Here is an 18,696-nt window from a genome sequence, read left to right as displayed (position 1 = left end):
AGATCCCGAGTAGGAGAATGGGAGAATGGAGAAGGGATTGCGGCATGGCCATCCGTCCTGGGGGGGGTGATTTCTCGCTTTCTGTCTCTCTGTCTCTCTCTGTCTGTCTGGTGAGCGCACACGCCCTATAGCAAAAACCTCTCCAAAAAAAAAAAAAGAAAAGAAAAAAAAAGTAAAAAACAACTCTAATTAATTTCACTATGTATTTCATTTAACCTTATATAGAAAAATTATATTAACTTGTAATCACTGTAAGTTATTAAATTATTTACATATATTTGCATTAAGTCTTTGAAATCTAGTATGTATTTCTGACTCACTCATATCTCAGTTTGTACTAGATGCATTCAAGAGTGCAAGAGGCACATGTGGCTAGGGCTTACAGTCCCAGTAGACCACACTGACCTACCACACATAACTTGAAATAGTTTTGTTGAAAAAGTAAACTCCAGCACTTTTAGTCTCTCCTGTGGAACCAACCAAATGCTTAGGTGAGGTGTTCAGAATTTTATTAATTATAAGTCTGTGCTGTACTTAAATGATAAACAGGCCACAGGAGAAAGTCAACTAAAGAACTGAAGGCAAATTTTAGTGGCTAGGCAAGATGGCTTTCCATTATCAAAATTTATATTGAAAGAGTTTTCAGGTTCATGTAACTTCACAAAAAAGATTAGATAACGAAAACCTTTGTACTTTTAAAAAAATTAACCAGAAGTTTAAATCTTAATTGACATTTAGATTTATACTAACATCAGTTTTCCAACCTAAGTATTTTTTAATTTTTGGAGAGGTTTTTGCTATACGGCGCGTGCGCTCGCCAGACAGAGAGAGAGACAGAGAGACAGAAAGTGAGAAATCATCCCCCAGGGGGGATGGCCATGCCGCAATCCGTTCTCCTCCATTTTCCTCTCAGGATCTTGGGCATGCACGCACACGCGCCCGGTGTGAGTTTTAAGCCACTGGGTCTGGGACACAAACCGCAGTTGACTACATGGGAGTCCAGCGACATAGCCATTATGCTAACTGCTGGTCCCCAACCTAAGTCTTTTTTGAGGAGCCAAGTATAAACTGTTGAACAATGGTTGGGGGTGCCAGCTGGTGATGTGGTAGTTAAAATGGCTGGATTCCCACATGGCTGACTGTGTGGTTTGAGTCCTGGACTAGGTAGCATGAAAAATGCACCAGGTGCACGTACGTACATGCCCAAAACCTCTAAAGGAGGGAGAAATGGAGAAGGGTTTGCTTTCTCACTCCCTGCTAATTCTAGCTCTCTCGTGTGAGTATATACACCCTCTAGCAAATTAAAAAAAAACTAAAATAAAAATAATTAAAAAATGGTTCATTTCCTATTCTGTGCTATTTGACTGATAGACAAAAGTGGTAAATATTTTTAGTGCACTTTCCCCCCAAGAGTTGTCTATAATTTAACCTTCGCAAATATTTAAAAATGTAAATAGGTCTCTTTGTTTCAGAATCTTAGTGCACAAATTCATTCTTTAAATTTCTTTATAGAGTGATCTTTCCTAAAGGCCAATTCTAAATACTACAGGACTCTCCATTGCTTAAATTCTTCTGGTGGTTCCCTATAATTAACAGGGAGGTGATACAAGCTTAGTTCTTATTGGTCAAAAGTGGTTTAGACTGAAATTATTAGCAAGCAAAATATTTATCGTGATACTTTGCATAGACTTACATAAACATGCATCAATAAGGACTACCCTGCGGTCAGGGTTCACTGACTGAGAGAGAAGATTTGCAATAATAGAGGAAGGGAAACTATCTATTGTTTGTTCATACCACAAAGACAAGACTAGTGTGCCTTGCTTCTATTCCAATACTCAGCAGGGGAATTTGTGTTACAGAGCAGTATAGAGACAGGGATGAGGATATGAGATTCTTCTTTTTTGGAGAGGTTTTTTGCTATAGGGCGCATGTGCTCGCCAGACAGACAGAGACAGAGACAGAAAGCGAGAAATCACCCCCCAGGGGGGATGGCCATGCCGCAATCCCTTCTCCTCCATTCTCCTCTCAGGATCTTGGGCATGCACGCACATGCGCCCGGCATGTGTTTAAGCCACCAGGTCCAGGACTCGAACCGTGGCCAACTACATGGGAGTCCAGCGACATAGCCATTACGCTAACTGCTGGTCCCTGAGATTTTTCTTATTCACTGTTCTCATTTTATGTTATAACTTTTAGAAGAAGCTGAAATAAAATATGAAGATTTTAATGAAGGTCATGAAAACATACTGAAGAAAATCAAACCCTTTTAGCAATAAAAGGGTTCTAACAATGGAATCACTACTACAAACTATACTGGACTAAGTGCCTGGCATTTGGGTATAAATTGTGGGTGAACTTTTTCATTCAACAAACTTATTCAGAGCATCTACCCGTGTGGTGTATTTTTTTATAAGACATTAATAAGCTTACAGAAGAATGCTTCCCTATGGCAACAGGTACTTATATATTATGGGGCACTCTTGGGTGTTCTCAGCTTTAAGAGGCCAAACCTCCTGTTGACACTGTAGAAATAATTGAAATCCACTGGTGATATAAACTTGAAGTAAAAATTAAATATGCCCATAGGTTCTAAGAATAAAATGGACTGATATAATGCAATGTTTGTTAAATATTGAATATAAAAACCAGGATATGTAAGTTCTCGTTACATCCATTACTATGTTCTAGATTGAGAGATTAGTTCTTTAATAATAACTATAATTTATCGAGAGCCTATTACATGTCAACTACTTAGTATTAATGATCTAATAATTAATTCTAATAAGCTTGAAAATAAGAATTCCCCTTTTTACAATTCCAAAAACAGAGGCTAGAGAGTTTAAAAAACTCATCAAGAATCACAAAGGTAATATGTAGAGAACTAACTATATTTTTTATATTTTACACCTTGTTAAATTTATTTTCTAAAACTTATCTTGTATTTTAATAAAAATGTTGTTTTCTTAGTTTAAATTTACATTTAAAGACTCATTTGTTTCAGTTCCATGGCTAGTTTGTAAATGAAAATAAAATTTATCCACCTCATATAGGGAATATGTATGTCTGATAGATGAGAAAGGAAATAAAACAGTACTTTCAACCAACCTCAGATTTATTTATTACAGCTCAAGCATCCCTAATCTGGAAATCTGAAATTCAAAATATTCCAAAATCTAGAATCTTCAGAGCATTGACTTGACACCACAAGTGGAAAATTCCACATCTGACCTTATGTGTCAATATGCTTCTGTACAAAAATATAGTATATTGTATAAAATTACCTTCAGGCTATGTGTATAAGACGTACATAAAACATAAATGAATACTGTGCACAGATTTGGGTCACACCCCCAAGATACCTCATGATGTATGTGCAAGTATTTCAAATATGAATACTTAATAAATGAAACATAAATGAATACTATGCATAGATTTGGGTCATATCCCCAAGATACCTCATGATGTATGTGCAAGTATTTCAAAATCTGAAAAAAATCCAAAATCTGAAATATGTCTGGTCCCAAGCATTTCAGATAAAAGATAGTCAACTCGAATATATAATCTATTAGTATACGCATACATTTATCATGCACGAATATAAATAGGTTTGGTAAGTTTATCATCAGACATTTCAAAAGTAAAAGCATGTTATATTCATGCAACATGCAATTAGTAAAATCCCTCTGTATTTTTGTTACATTAAGATTTTGGACCTCGGGAACCAGCAGTTAGCGTAATGGCTATGTCACTGGACTCCCACGTAGTCAACCGTGGTACGCATCCCGGACCCGGTGGCTTAAAACTCACACCAGGCGCGTGTGCGTGCGTGCCCAAGATCCCGAGAGGAGAATGGAGGAGAAGGGATTGCGGCGTGACCATCCCCTCTGGGGGGTGATTTCTCGCTTTCTGTCTCTCTGTCTGGCGAGCGCACGCGCCCTATAGCAAAAACCTCTCCAAAAAAAAAAAAAAGATTTTGGACCTGAAGTAGCTAAGTATTTTTAAATGATTTTGCTACTTTTTGTAGACCTTATAAATGGCAGAATGTAAAAGTTTACTATAAATTTTAATGAATTCAGATACTTTCAAGATTATGGATATGGCACAACACTTTATTGTGACTGACAGTTTAATGCTGCTGTGATAAAAATTTTCTGTCAAGGTGTTCTCTCCTGAAATGTCTAAAGCACTTCAGTTTAACTGTCAGATTAAAATATATGATGGAGATAAGAAATAAATCTGCCTGGTCTGATAAGGAAGATACTGTCAAAATAATGTGGTTGAAGTTTGTTTTCGTAGCTGTATTGAGTGCATTGTTTGAAATGCTTTAATTATGCCATCTTTTAAAAATTATTTAACTTTATTATTATTATTATTTTCCAGTTTTCACTAGGGAGAGACAGAGACAGAGAGAGAGGGAAAGTGAGAAAGCAAGCCACCAGGTCTAGGACTCGAGCTGAGGTCGGCCTTGTGGGAGTCCAATGCTTTTAGCCAGCACCCCACCTGCCAGCCCTGCCATCGATTTTTATAAAGTTTTACTGTGGATAATTTTCACCATGGTGGATAAAGTTTAGCTTAAGCAAGGTCTTAGTTACCCAGTATTTCCATTGGGAACTAGGTTTCAGTCATATAAGTTGTTATGAGACTGACCCAACTATGACATCATTTATCTAAATGATACCCATCTTAAAAATTCATTTCTACATCCTCTAAGTTTTGGAAGTTTCATACTGTTTCCCCCGCAAAAGGTCTGTTTCTGGGGCTGGTGGGTAGTGTGGCGGTTAAGGAAGTGGGGCTCCCCCATCAAATTAAATAAATAAAATTATACACACACACACACACACACACACACACATACGCACGCATTTTTTAAAAAGTCTGTTTCTGCCTGTTCACAGTACATTTCCCTCAGATGCCAAATTCTGGATTCGTCTCTTTCTTGTCTCCTGCATTCTGCTTAAAAAACTCCTCTCATAGTACTGTTGCCTTAGTCTCCTGTGAAGATTTTCCTTTCCCTCAGCTTACATAGTTTCATTTTTTAAAAACAAAACAAAATCCTGTCCCAACCTTTCTTCCTCCTGTCCTTTCCTTCCTCTGTCAGCTTTCTAGAATAACAGTCCAGACCTAGTTCTTCATTCCTTAACATCCTGCAATCAGGCATCTATCTCTAATAGCATATGGCATTCTTGAAGACTGTCACTTCCTGGCTGTCCTATCATCTGATCTCTTTTCAGACTCACAGGATCTTCTCTCCTTAAAGCCTTCCTCTTCTTTCAGTATGCTAAAACCTTTTTTTTTTTTTTTCTAGCACTATTTCTTCTAATACTGGTGTTTTTCAAACTCCTGTTCCACTGGATCATCACTTTCTTCTACCTCCGGATATGTAGATATTAATACTTTTAGTGTTAAATGGTTCTCAACACTGGCTATACATCAGAAATAACTGGCTTGGAGGACCAGCAGGTGGTGTAGTTTTTAAGGTGCTGGACACTCCCACATGGTTCGAGTCCCGGACCTGGTGGCTTGCTTTCTCACTTTCCTTCTCTCTGTCTCTCTCTGGTCAAGTTGAAATAAATGAATGAATAAATAAAATTAAATAAATAATTCTTTAAAAAAGAAAATAACTCTGGCACTTAAAAAAATAAATACAGTAGTTTGGGCTCTACGATAGCTTCACTGAATTAGATTCTTCAAGAACATAATGCTGGAAGATGTATTTTTAAAGAACTCCTCTGGTAATTCTGGTATATAGCCATGGCTGTCAAAGATCCATGACCTTCCCTCACTACTCTTTCCTTCAGCAATTTCGTAGCTTTTGGCCTTGCATATCACCACATTACAAGGAGAAAAGTCATTCTATGGCCAAGTTTGAAAGAGGTCAAACAACAGAAAGATTATCTTACTGAAGGACTTTTCAAGGTATGCACACTTCATACCTCTAAGGTTCTATTCGCTCCATTAGACAGAGATCACTGCCAAATTGTCAGTATAGGGCACAAGTCTACTTAGACATGTCCCTACTCAAAATCCCTAAGTTACCTCTGGTTATAGAGTCAAGTTTGAATTCTCTAGCTCATCATCATAAGGCGTCTTTAAGGCCTTATAAGATGTGGCCTGCATCCTTTTAACTTAGCGTTTCTCTTTTATTACAGGATGAGGTGTGTAGACTTTGATGTCTCACATATGTGGGTTTGAATTACGTTTTGTCTTAGGAAATCATTTAAATTCTGTCAGTCTCTTATTAATAAAAGATTCATAAGCCTTCACCTGAAAAGACTATTTAGAGGACGACATATTGATCTTCCTCAAATCTATGTGGAAGAATTTATGATCATCTACTGAAAAGTAGTTCTTACATTTCAGCACATATCATGACTAGAAGGAATACTTCTTATAAGAGCACAGCTGGGCTACTCCTTGAACTTGACTTGGTAGGTCTCTGGAACTATTCTGTCCAGTATGGTAGTCAGTAGCCACACCTGGCTGCCAGGCACCTGAAATATGGCTATTCGGAATTGAAATGCGCTGTCAGTGTAAGTACACCCCAGATTTCAAAGACATAATACAAAAATATCTCAATAACCTTTTGTTAAAATAATATTTTGAGTATATTAGCCTAAATAAAACATTAATTTTACCTGTTTCTTTTTACTTGTTAATGTAGGTACTAGAAAATTTTAAACGACATGGTTTGCAGTGCCTTTTGTTTTTCGTTTTTTAACTTTTTGGAACTTACTTTTTTTTTTTTGCCAAAGGATGTACATGCACACCAGAGACAGAGAAAGTGCTCTCCAGTGGGACCTGGTCACACCACAATCCTTTTTCCTTCATTTCCATTAAGATCTTGAGCTGTACACATATTTGCCCAGCATGTTTTTCAAGCTGCTGGAGCAGGGATTCAAACCACAGTCAGCCACATGAGATCTGACTCTACCCACCGTGTTACAGAGCTGGCCCTTAGGGCACATGTGTTTGCCACCGAGAGACAGTGAGGGGAAAAATAAGAAATCACCCCCGGCCCCTAGGGAGGAAGGCCACACCGCAATCCCTTCTCCTCCATTCTTTTCTTGGAATTCTGGGCATGCACAGACATGCACCCCATGTGATTTTCAAGCTGCTGGTCCAGGACTGAAACCACAGTCTGGTCCTGCATTTTTCATAAGGTCCCAGAGGAGTCTATGGTAGGAATCCTCAGACCACTGTTTGAGAAACAATATGTGGAACTTTAAATTCTTGAGAAGAATTGATGGTTTTATTCTATCTTTTTATCCTCACAGCGCTCTGATCATTGTGGGCAGTTAATTTGCTGAACGAATTTAGGTACGCTTTAAATTCTGAACCATCAAAATTTATCAAAAGAATTTCATTAGAAGTTTTACTTTTTCAGGGCTGGCAGATGGTATAGTGGTTAAGATGCTGGACTCCCACATAGCCAACTGTGGCTCAAGTCATGGACCTGTTGGCTGGTTTTCTCATTTCCCATTTTTCTGTCTCTCTTTGGTCAAAATAAAAGTAGTAGTACTAAAATAAAAAATTCTTCAAAATTTTTACTTTTCTCCTCCTCTTCCCCAGTTTCCAAAAATTATTTTTGAGGGGCTGGCAGGTAGTGTGCTGGTTAAAGGTGCTGGACTCTCACATGGACAACCATGGTTTGAGTCCCAGAACTGGCAGCTTGCTTTCTCGCTTTCCCTCTCTCTCTCTCTCCAGCTCTCTCTGATAAAATTAAAAAAACAATGATAAAAAATGGAGTAGTTTTGAATTGCATTTCTTAAGTGGAACAAATACTTGAAACTACAGCTTTGATTTATTGCCAAATCAATAAAATAAATAATTTCTAGAAGAATTGGTTTTCCTTGTGGTTATTTTTTTAAAGAGTTATTTTTATTCAACTTTATTTATTTATTTTAATTTGACCAGAGAGGGACAGAATGAGAGAAAGAGAGAGAAAGTAAGAAAGCAAGCTGATAGGTCCAGGACTTGAACCGTGGTCAGCCATGTGGGAGTCCAGCACCACCAGCCACCTGCTGGCTACATCCTTGTGGTGTTTTTTTAAATTTTTTGGGAGAGGTTTTATACCATAGGGCGTGTGTGCTCGCCAGACAGAGAGACAGAAAGCGAGAAATCACCCCCTGGGGGGATGGCCACACCGCAATCCCTTCTCCTCCATTCTCCTCTTGGGATCTTGGGCATGCATGCACACGCGCCCGGCAGGAGTCTTAAACCACCGGGTCCGGGACTTGAACCGCGGTCAACTACATGGGAGTCCAGCGACATAGCCATTACACTAACTGCTGGTCCCTCCTTGTGGCTTTTTAACTTCATGTGCAAATAGGTTATTTGACTAGAATATCTGGAATATTATTATACTCAAATTCTTCATTTAAAATTTAACCAGTGATTAGCACTAAGCCTGAAACATGCACTAGTTTTTATACCATAGTAACTTAGCAGATGAGTAAAAAGAAGACTTTTCTAAAAAAAGTTGGTGGAGGGGGGGCCTCTTTTCAGACACAAAGAGGTGAGAGTAGCTGACAACCCTGAAAAACAGAGCTAGATAACTAATGTTTTTTAAAGCCAATGTTGGAATGAATATAATGAATGTTGACTTTAATGACTAAAAGAAAATTAGCTACAAAATTAGAAACAAGTGTTAAAGGTTGTTTGGTAATACTTTCCATAAAGATTCTTACACTTACCTCATTGCCACATTGCTGCCATCGATAACTATTGGTCTCAGATTTTCACCATCATCTGCTACAATCTCTTGCATTGGAGATTCAGACCTCTGAGATTCCAAGGAGGATGTTTCCCGAATTACATTGTTAATTGTACCAACTGTTTGATCAGCCTCACTTTTGTTTCCAAGTTTGACAAGTTCGCCCAAGATATCATTGATTAAAGCATCAGTACCAAGTTTGTTTAGCACAAGCTGAACCTGTTCTTCAGAATAACCTAACTTAAGTGCAAACTCCAGTTTTGTTTGGTATTCTCGCACCACGTCAGGGGGTTTCTTCACTTCCTTGGAAGTAGTCTGAGACTCTTCGGGTTTAAAGTCTTGCAAGATTTCATTGCGTTTGAGTATGTGAGGCTCTAAACAGGGAGACCGGCATAGTTGTCTATGAGTCTTGGTTAATATACATGGCTCTACTGAAATGCTACTCAGTTGTTCTGACTCATGATCAGAATTTGTGCTTTCTTCAGAGTCACCAGAGCTCCCATTCTCTTCAGACACCTCTTTTTCTTCCCTCCTGGCATTAACTGTATCCATTGTTGGTTTTTCTCCTGTTGACCAAGGTACGGCTACACTTAACTGTGGGTCAGTGCTCTCCACGTAAAGGTGGCCGAGGTCATGCCCCGGGTGATCCTTCAAGCCCATGAAGCTGTTATGTGTACTTGACTCCACTTTGCTGTTTTTTCTGTATTCCTGTATGCAAAGCACCCTGTATTCCTAGAGAAAAATGTAAAATATTTAGAATTTCACATTTAAGATTGGAATTCTGTCACTAGAGAAGTCAAGAGGATTACTAAACTATTGAATACATACTTTATATGTGGTCTATGTCCTCTCATCCCTTCTAATACCCTTGCCATATAGTATCAAGCCCTGTTTTTTCAGATAAGTTATAAATGAGAAAGATCATGCAATTTCTCACGGGAACAAATTAAGTAAGTAGTAGACTTGTAGTATAAATTATTTATATATGTATATACACACATATATTCATATATAATATATTTAACTATATATTTAAATACATATATTTAACTCAGTTTCATCTGACTCCAAAGTCCATACTTTCTCCACTATATCATGCTACTTCTCCAACTAAGTGCAAGAGATTTGTCCACTTTTAGAAAGACTTTTGTTTCTAGAGTGACATGTAAAATATTATCCAAAAGCATGTTTTAGTTATGCCATATTACATACATTTTTTAAAAAAGGATTTTGCTATAGGGCTAGACAGAGAGAGAGAGAGAGAGAGCGAGAAATCACCCCCTAAGGAGGATGACCATGCTACAATCCATTCTCCTCTTGGGATTTTGGGCATGCATGCACACGTGCAGTGCATGAGTTCAAGCTGCCCTGTCTGGGAGTCTAACTGCAGTAGGCTACGTGGTCCCCATACATTCTTTTTTTTTTTTAACAATTCATTAAAATCTGTATGAAGTCTTGTCAAGAGAAAGCTATGTTGAAAGAAGGGAAATGGTAACTTATATTTGAAAAATTACCATTCATTTGGATGAAGTCTGGCAACAGTCTAAAAGACATTTCAAAAATAAGTTATATACTGCAATGAAAGAACACATATTCTCAAATAGCAAGTGAGGAATTAAATAATTATAAGGTGAATTTCTAGGAGTTTTTAAAAAGTTCATGAAAAATGCATATTATGAAAAAACTGAACATTGATTTCAAAAATCTTTTGCACCAAAATAAACTTGTACTTTAGTTTCATTTTTTTCCCCATGAGTTTCTTGAAGTCTTCTTGTTTATTGTACTTAGAGATGAATAGTTTTGCCCTAATAATCATGATTTTGTGAATACTGAACATAGATAATGGAATATAATTTTTAGTATGTTCCCCTTGTTAAGTGTTAGTCTGTTTTATTCTAGGAAAAAATGAAAAGTTATTTTATGTGCATTTATGGAAAGCAGAATATTTCCTATGAAATTAGCAAGAAATAACTAAGTATCTTAAATAATGTTATGTCAGTTTTAAATTTTATAACAGAAAATACTTCTGTACTGTATCAGATTAATTAACCGTTAGTCTGTAGTTGGTTAAAAAGGTCACCTTTTCTATTACTTTTGTCCATAGGAATACTTTGTTCAAATGTGTCTTCTATTTTACTGGCTTTCCTTAAAGTTTATTGAAAATAACTGTTATTTTTCCAGCCCGTTCTTGGTAGAGAATTAAAGTTATTTTCTCTTGTGCTTCAGTGTAAGGACTGTATCTACAACAGGCAGTTTACTTATTAAGGTAGTTCCAGTGTCCTACCCAAGCTTACTATTAGCAAGCCACTGGTAGCTGAGGCTGAGGCTGTCATAAAACACCTGTTGAAATAACCTACAGAAGAAATCTGGGAAAACAATTTTATTCTCCAGATCTTCAACACCATATTTACATTAGAAAGGAGCTTTTATATAAATGTTGAAATGCTAAGTGATTTTCTGAGAAGTCACACAGTGGCGAGAATACCTGGTAAACATATTAGAGTCAAGTATTTCTACATACTGAAATAAATTTTATTAACTTTGGTAAATACCAGAGGAGAGAACATTAAATCTTAGCTTCAAAACAATATACTGAAAATACTTTCAGTGTAGAACTCTTACACACTTCTACAGGAGTTTCTTGAGGCCTTATTCCCTGAGAAGATAAATGACTTCAATAGCATTGTTCTACTAATGTAACATTCATTAGTTTTAAAGAAACATCAAAACTCTCCTAGCTTCTGAACTGATAAAAGGAAATATCCCTCAGAAGAGCTCTACATGCATCTGCCTCATTATGAAGCTGTATCCATTTCAATCTTTTTCTACTAATATGGATATGTATGAGCAAGTGAAAGGGATTTTGAAAGCAAATCTTTACACCCTGTGATTTATTAACTACTGTAATATACTAAGACCATAATGCAAGTAACAAATCACAACAGCATCCTAATAAAGGAATACAGTTAAAAGAAAAAATCCACACTGTGGCCTTCCTAGAGCTCCCACCAAAAGTATCTTAAACAAGGAAAACCTATTGGAAGCTGGGCTGCCTGGCAACTAGAAGCTGGTTGCTAAGCTGCACTCCTTTAACATGCCATCATGAATGCTAGCACAGTGAAAGAATAATTTGGTATGAACAAAAGCCTATAAAAGAGACTGGGACTTAAGTGCGTCTGGTTTACCCTCGGAGAACAATGCAGCTGCCAAACCAATCTGGAAGCTCCGACATCATTGTTCTGTAAACTCTACAATCTGTTCTGACTGCAGGAAGTGCATTTAATGGGCAACATTTTTGATCTTCCCTGAAAAGTTTGGGTTATGCATAAGTGCTGTTGTGAGATAATTCTTCAAGATAATGACTTGCTGACCAAATCTCTGAATTGAAATAGGAAATATTATTTTAATATTGAGCAGTATTGCTTTTTTTTTGTTTGTTTTTCAGACTGCATTTGCCTGGATGAATACCTTATGAAAGATAATAGCTAGTGAAGAACATTAGATGAAATGTTTCATTTAAGTTTAGAGTGAAATGTTTTGTTTAAAGGATAAGTAAAACTATTCTTGATTTTCATATTTTTTTCAAAAGAAATAATGCCAGATACCATAAAGTTTTTAAACTGAAAAATTAACCATTCTAAGAAAGTATTCAAATCTTTCTAGGTCACCTTCAATCTAGCAGTTTAAAAATGTGTTAATAAGGGCCGGCAGGTGGCGTGGTGGTTAAAGGAGCTGGATTCCCACGTGGCAGAGTGTGGTTCAAGTTGCAGACCTGGCGGCTTGCTTTCTCACTTTCCCTTTCTTTCTGTGCCTCTCTGTGATCAAATTAAAAATAATAATAATAACAAATGGAATTAAATAAATAATTCTTTTGAAAAATGTGTTAATAACACTATTTCTCCCTGTTCTATTATATAATTTTATTTTATGGCTACATGGGTAAGATAGTGAGGAAAAAAAGGAATCAACAAGTTATTTGAACTGTATAACATTAAAACACATAAAATTCATTTGTACACTATTGTATTTGATGAATACCACACACTTTTAACTTTTGATGTGATCTGCACATGATATTTAAATAAAAGATTTAGAATAATCAGGCTGATTTTTTTTTTTTTTAAGTTTTGGTAAAGGGTGTATTTGCTTGCCAGAGAGACAGAGGGGAGAGGGTAAGAAATCACCCCCCCGGGGGTGGCCATGTTGCAATCCCTTCTCCTCCATTCTTTTCATGGGATTTTGGATGTGCACACATATATGCCTGGTGTGTTTTCCAAGCCATTGAATCCAGTCAACCACGTGAGATCTAGCTGCCTTAAACTCTTCACCACCTGCTGATCCAAATCAGGCTGAGTTTTTTTTTTTTTTGGGGGGGGGGTGGGTGGAGGGAGATGTTTTTTGCCTTAGGGCATGTGTGCCAGAGGAAGAGAAATACAGTGAGAGGGAACATAAGAAACCACCCCCAGGTGGGACGGCCATGCCATAATCCCTTTTCCTCCATTATTCTCCTGAGATCTTGGGCACACATTCACATATGCCCTGCGTGAGTATCAAGCTGCCAGGTCCAAGACTTGAACTGTGGTTGACCATGTGGGAGTCCAGTGATGTAATCACTATGCCCTGTGCTGGCCTCAGGCTGATTTTTGTTAAAGAAAATAAGTTTAGCCTTGGTTTTAAAAAATTAACATTCAATTTTGTTAGGCAAAATTTTTTTCTATTGCTATAGGATGTCTGTGCTTGCCAGAGAGAGACAGAGAGGCAGGGAGGGAGGGAAAGTAAGATATCATCCCCCAGGGAGATGCCCATGCTGTAATCCCAACTCTATTCTTCACCCAGGACTTTGGACATTCACGCACACAGACCCAGGGTGTTTTTCAAGACTCTGGGTCTGAGATTTGAACTGTGCAGTTGGCCATGTGGGACCCACCTGCCTTACCCTTCAATGCCACCTGCTGGCCCAGGCAAAATCACTTTTTAAAAATATTCTGGTTGAAATTTTTCCCACTGACAGGACTCTTTTCATCTTTGAGTTTGGTTAGCTCAGAGAAAGTAATCTGTCATCTTGTAATAGCTAAGTAATTTTTAGTTTCTATAAAGCAATAGACTAAATATGCAATAGTGCAATTAAGGACAAATGAGTTAAAATTTCCAGACCCCTAAGCCAAAGATACATGCTTCATCACATAATACAAATTTGGACTAACCTGATTTGTACTGACCCTCATTGTAATGATTTGGACTTTAATTTTAACAATTTGGTCTAAAATACTACTTTCTAGAATGCCTCCTAACCCGTCTATAATTAGTAAAAGATTGCCCTGACTTAATATGACACTTAGAAACCATCCAGAATTATGGCAATATCTTGAAATTATTCAGTGAAACATTAAATGCTCAAGATTTAAATTGTATCATATATCATAGGCTATGGTATTTTAAATATAGTTAAATGTATAAAATGTAAAAGGCGTTATAAGAAACTTTAGAAGAAGAAATGGTATGATTTTTATTTTTGATTAGTACCTTAAAAATAATCAATACAATTTTGAAAAATAGGAAGGACTCAATAACATCACAGATGTATCATAACATTTAAGGTAGAAAATGTTTTCCTCATTTCTCAATCATTTATTAGGCTTTTAAGTTTTGCATTTACTCAAATACAAACATATGCATTATTTTAATTTAATCAATTAGGTATTAAATAAGGGTAATTTCAAATAAGGGCACTTCTCATTTCATGAAGCAACAGCATAGTCAAGTTTCACAAAGTGGGCCAGTGTACCTTCCCACCAGTATAAAATATCCAATCAATACAACTTAACTTTTTAAAACCGTATGTCAGAGATCCATTATAATTGGCCTTTATATACTATTTAATATATTCTTGACCACAAACAGTATTTAGCAAAAACATAATGCTCTAAATACAGACTTATACAGTTATTAATCTATAACTCCCTTCAGATATTATATTGGAAACTCAACTTTTCTTGCTAAACACAAGCTAAAAAATAAATACTTCCTGTTTAAAATGTTAATTTTGTAGATGATGATGAAGCAATTCATTCTTATAATTGCCAAACAAAAGTTTTATTAGCTGAATGCAAGTTTATGATCTGATGACTATTTACCAGAAATATATTACACACACTGAAATTCTTACACTTAGTGAAGAGATTTTTCTAAAAGTTCTCGCTGGATAACACTGATAATCTTTCATCTTAAATCAGGTAAAAAAAAAAAAAGACAACTTTTTTTTTTATATTCTAGAGTCTCCTATTAATCAGGTATAGTAGTCAGGAATAAACTTGTACCAATTTGTTTGTTTGTAATATAAAGTTACGATGCCATAAAAGTGAGTTCTGGTTGTCATCCAAATGGTAATACTATGAGAACAATGAAAATAAAATAATGAATATGTAATAAATACCCATTGCTGTAGTCTCTGTGTATTTAATTACCATTGTATTGGAGTGAGTGCTGTTGTCTGCATCCCTCTAGCCAACAAAGGAAGGATGTTCCTTTGAACAGATTGGTTAATGCTCTGGGGCAACAGATGTCTACTGGAACTGCAGGAGACCAGCAACTGGTGGCCTGCCCATCTTCTGAAAACTTTCAATAGACTTATGCATATGTTCACACAATAGGGCATGTGGCAGAAATGAAAACCTCTTTTTAACCCTTTATGCTCTTTCTTTCCCTCCCAAATGATAAATGAAAGTCTTTGTTTCCGCCTCTCTTCCCCATTACAGAACCCTTGAAAGCAATAGTTCTTGGAATGACAGCTTCAATCTAATATCTGAAACTAATGCAAGGGGGGGGAAGATATGACAAGAAATTAGAAACTGTACATGAATATTGAAATTGTTGACAGTTATTGTATAATCGCATTTAAAGCAAACTGCTAAAAACATCTGCCTATATCAATCCATTTCCTTACACAATACTTTATTTTTTTTAAGACAATGGAAAAGTCTATCAAATCTTACTATCATTTTATAGCACCATTTGACAGGCATACCTTAAGAAACGTAAAAATTTGACAAGAAGATAAAATCTAAATTCACTATATCTAAACATCAGAACATTTTTTGTAACTTGTCTTTAAGCTCCAATGGCTTACATGCTATACCTAACCTTGCAATGTTCATGAAGCTATAAATAATTATTTATATAACTCCTGAATTAAAAAAAAACCTGTAAAAATCTGTTTCACAGATATTTTGCAGAAAGAACTGAATCTTCTGGTATGTTGGCACTATGTAATAATTTGTGGGCTTTCATCTGAGGTGCTATTTTTCCCCAAGAGTTCAAATTAATGCTCTGAATATTTAGCAAAGTTTAAGTTCCAAGTATTTAGAAGCATAGATACTTACCTTAGCAGGAAAATACAAAGACATTGGTTTCTGTAGCAGTTTCAGCAGTAACTCCTTAACACAATTTTAGCTGCAGACTTTCAGGCAGGCAACAAGAACAATGAATGGTTGAACAGATGGAATGGCAATGTCTTTGCTTAACCTATTACCGAGTGGAGTAACAGCCAATCATAGGCAAGAAAGCTTACAATTAGTTGGCCAAGCAGATGCAAGACAACCTCAGGACCCTGTGTCAGGTTTGTAGGTTTCTAAGATAAGCAAGTTGATGTCATTCCCGGGGTCTGCCCGGGGCAGCCTGTGTATTAAGGAGGGGTGTGCAGCAACAATAGGCCATACAAAGCTGACTAGCAGGCAGCTGCTCTATGAGAGCAGTCATTAGGGAGCAGGCTGCCAACAAGAAACACCTGGCTTGGGCAGACTTCAGCTTTTCCTCCTTGTTTTTAATGCATGAAACAAAGAAACCAATTATATTTTAAAGTAGCAAAAGTTGCATGTTTCCAAAAAGTTGATGCTATACACTACTCTATCAGCCTTTGGTATTTAAGAAAAAAAGAAAATGAGGTGTGTCAAATTAGCAATTAATTATTGCAGCATAATCTCTAAAAAAATTATTGGTGAAATAAGACGGAAGATTATAACAAAACTATTTCCCTCAAAACAGCGGACAGTCTTATTCTTAAGAATTTGTTAATTTGATGCAAGGCAATAAAAAAAGAGACAAAAATAACATTGCAAAAGAAAAGGTTTAAGAGCTTACAAATATATTTTTAAAATGTGAATTTGCTCAAAGTTTAATGTTTTAACAAGTTTGGTCCAACTTTGTACCAAAAGAATCATCTAGACTACATTCAGACAAAACCATTTCACTTGAACCTAAAATCATCAAAACAGTACATCTTATGTGTATCAAACGGCAGTGTAATATCTTTGATTATAGACACTAGTTAACTAGTAATTAACAAAAGCAAATTCTTCCATTGTTTTAATATATAATATATAATACCTATTAAAAGTATTCTATTTCATAAAATTTCTAAGATATAATATTCATATTTCAGGTTCAGAACAGTTTAGCAGAGAAGTATGATAATGCTTTTGAAGGCTATAAAGTATATAAAATTAAGTCCTATCAGTAAGGAAGCTTGTTATCTCTGATTTAGTTCAAGTTTTGGATTATAGCATTTATAATCCTATGGCTTACTTGCTTTACAGGATTGAATAAATTCTTTCTTGAGCGGTTTCAGATTATGAAAAATATTCAGTCAAAATATAAACACCACAAAGTTTTCCCTACTAAAGAAAAAGGGCATCTACAGCTGTCATACTACTTATGTGTTGTAAATGTTCTTCTTTCATTCCAGTAATTAATAGAATGAAGGCAAAGAGCTGCTATTAACATACAATTTCCTGATACAGACTGATTTATTCAGAGCCCAGACCTTTCATAATATGACCATGAACTCTAAAGATAAAAACAATCAAAAAAACTAAGCACCCCAAACAATCTAAATCAATCTTTTTCATACACAATACAAGGGTACTCACAGTTAGGATCATTCGTGAACACTCAAGGGAAAAAGGAACACTGGTCTGGGACTCCAGGCCCTCTCCTTATTGTGCCCACTCAAATGTAAATGAGAGCTTCTCTATTTACAAAATAAGAGGAAGGCCTATTCTGTATGGTTAAGATTTTTCAGTTATTTCACTGAAAACATTCCTTATCTGCTTAAACCCTAAAAATTGTTTCCAGAAAGAAAAACAAAAATATGAAGTATGATACTGTATATCACCATCTGTCTACAAATAATTCCTCAAAATAGAAGTATGCCATTCCATAAATATTAGAAAAGCTTTAAAAAGTTGTGATAATATTTTTGAGCCTAATATAATAGTAGGTTTGGAATGTCAAACTAATTTTTAAAGCAAGAACTATTATTTTTCGGCCAAGGTTTTACACTAATATTATTGAAGTAGTTGAGCTCATGGTCTAATTTCATAAGCCCATTAAAGATCAAAATAAAGTATCTCTAGTTTTATAGTTTACTGCTAATTACAGTGTGGATTGCACAGAATTTGAATTTTACATCTTGGGTAAGCGTATAAACATTACAGAAATGAATAAAGTTAGAAATCTTTTTTGGGGGAGAGGGTAGTTCTTTTTTGAAAGCTCATGAATAAAACACGTATCAAACCTGAAAGGAATAAGAATGATAAATCAAGATCACTACTATGGCCAGTAATTCTAACTGCTAAAACTGAGCTTGATTAAATAGATAAAAATGAAAAACAGAACATGTATCCATGCGAAGCAGTTATAACTGAAACCTGATAAAACTTTATAGCTATGCCCTGACTTGGAGAGACGAAGAGGATCAGTATTTATGGATTCATATTAAAAACTTCCTTTTGTTTCTAGAAAGGAAATCACTTAGTATGAATAGGTAGTCTTCTCTTTACCCTTGGGTTCTCTTCCTTTTCTTTATCTCTTGCTATTATAGTTACTACATTACTACTTTAATTCAGGAGGAGGAGGAATCTTCTCACTAATTCCTGCCACTGTGAACACAAAGAATGAGAGAAAACTACCCAAGAACTCAGCAG

General features: G+C 36.0%; 1 protein-coding gene across 3 annotated transcripts in view; it reads right to left on the bottom strand.

Annotated features, from left to right (window-relative positions):
• ZC3H12C (zinc finger CCCH-type containing 12C) overlaps window positions 1-18,696 on the bottom strand; it is an 88,929-nt gene that overhangs the window by 37,758 nt on the left and 32,475 nt on the right. For 2 of the 3 annotated variants that reach the window (XM_027772865.1, XM_006150965.3), the window contains exon 2: window positions 8,697-9,448. In XM_027772865.1, coding sequence (XP_027628666.1) covers window positions 8,697-9,376 — 680 coding nt within the window. In that variant the 5' untranslated portion in view covers window positions 9,377-9,448. Of the gene's footprint in view, window positions 1-8,696; window positions 9,449-10,230; window positions 10,274-18,696 lie in introns of those variants that run through there. The other variant, XM_027772864.1, reaches the window with a different exon arrangement.

This window comes from Tupaia chinensis, unplaced genomic scaffold (assembly GCF_000334495.1).
Source record: "Tupaia chinensis unplaced genomic scaffold, TupChi_1.0 Scaffold000311_2, whole genome shotgun sequence".
NCBI lineage: Eukaryota > Metazoa > Chordata > Mammalia > Scandentia > Tupaiidae > Tupaia > Tupaia belangeri.
Note: the sequence above shows the minus strand (reverse complement) of the source record. Positions and strands in the feature narration are given on the sequence as shown.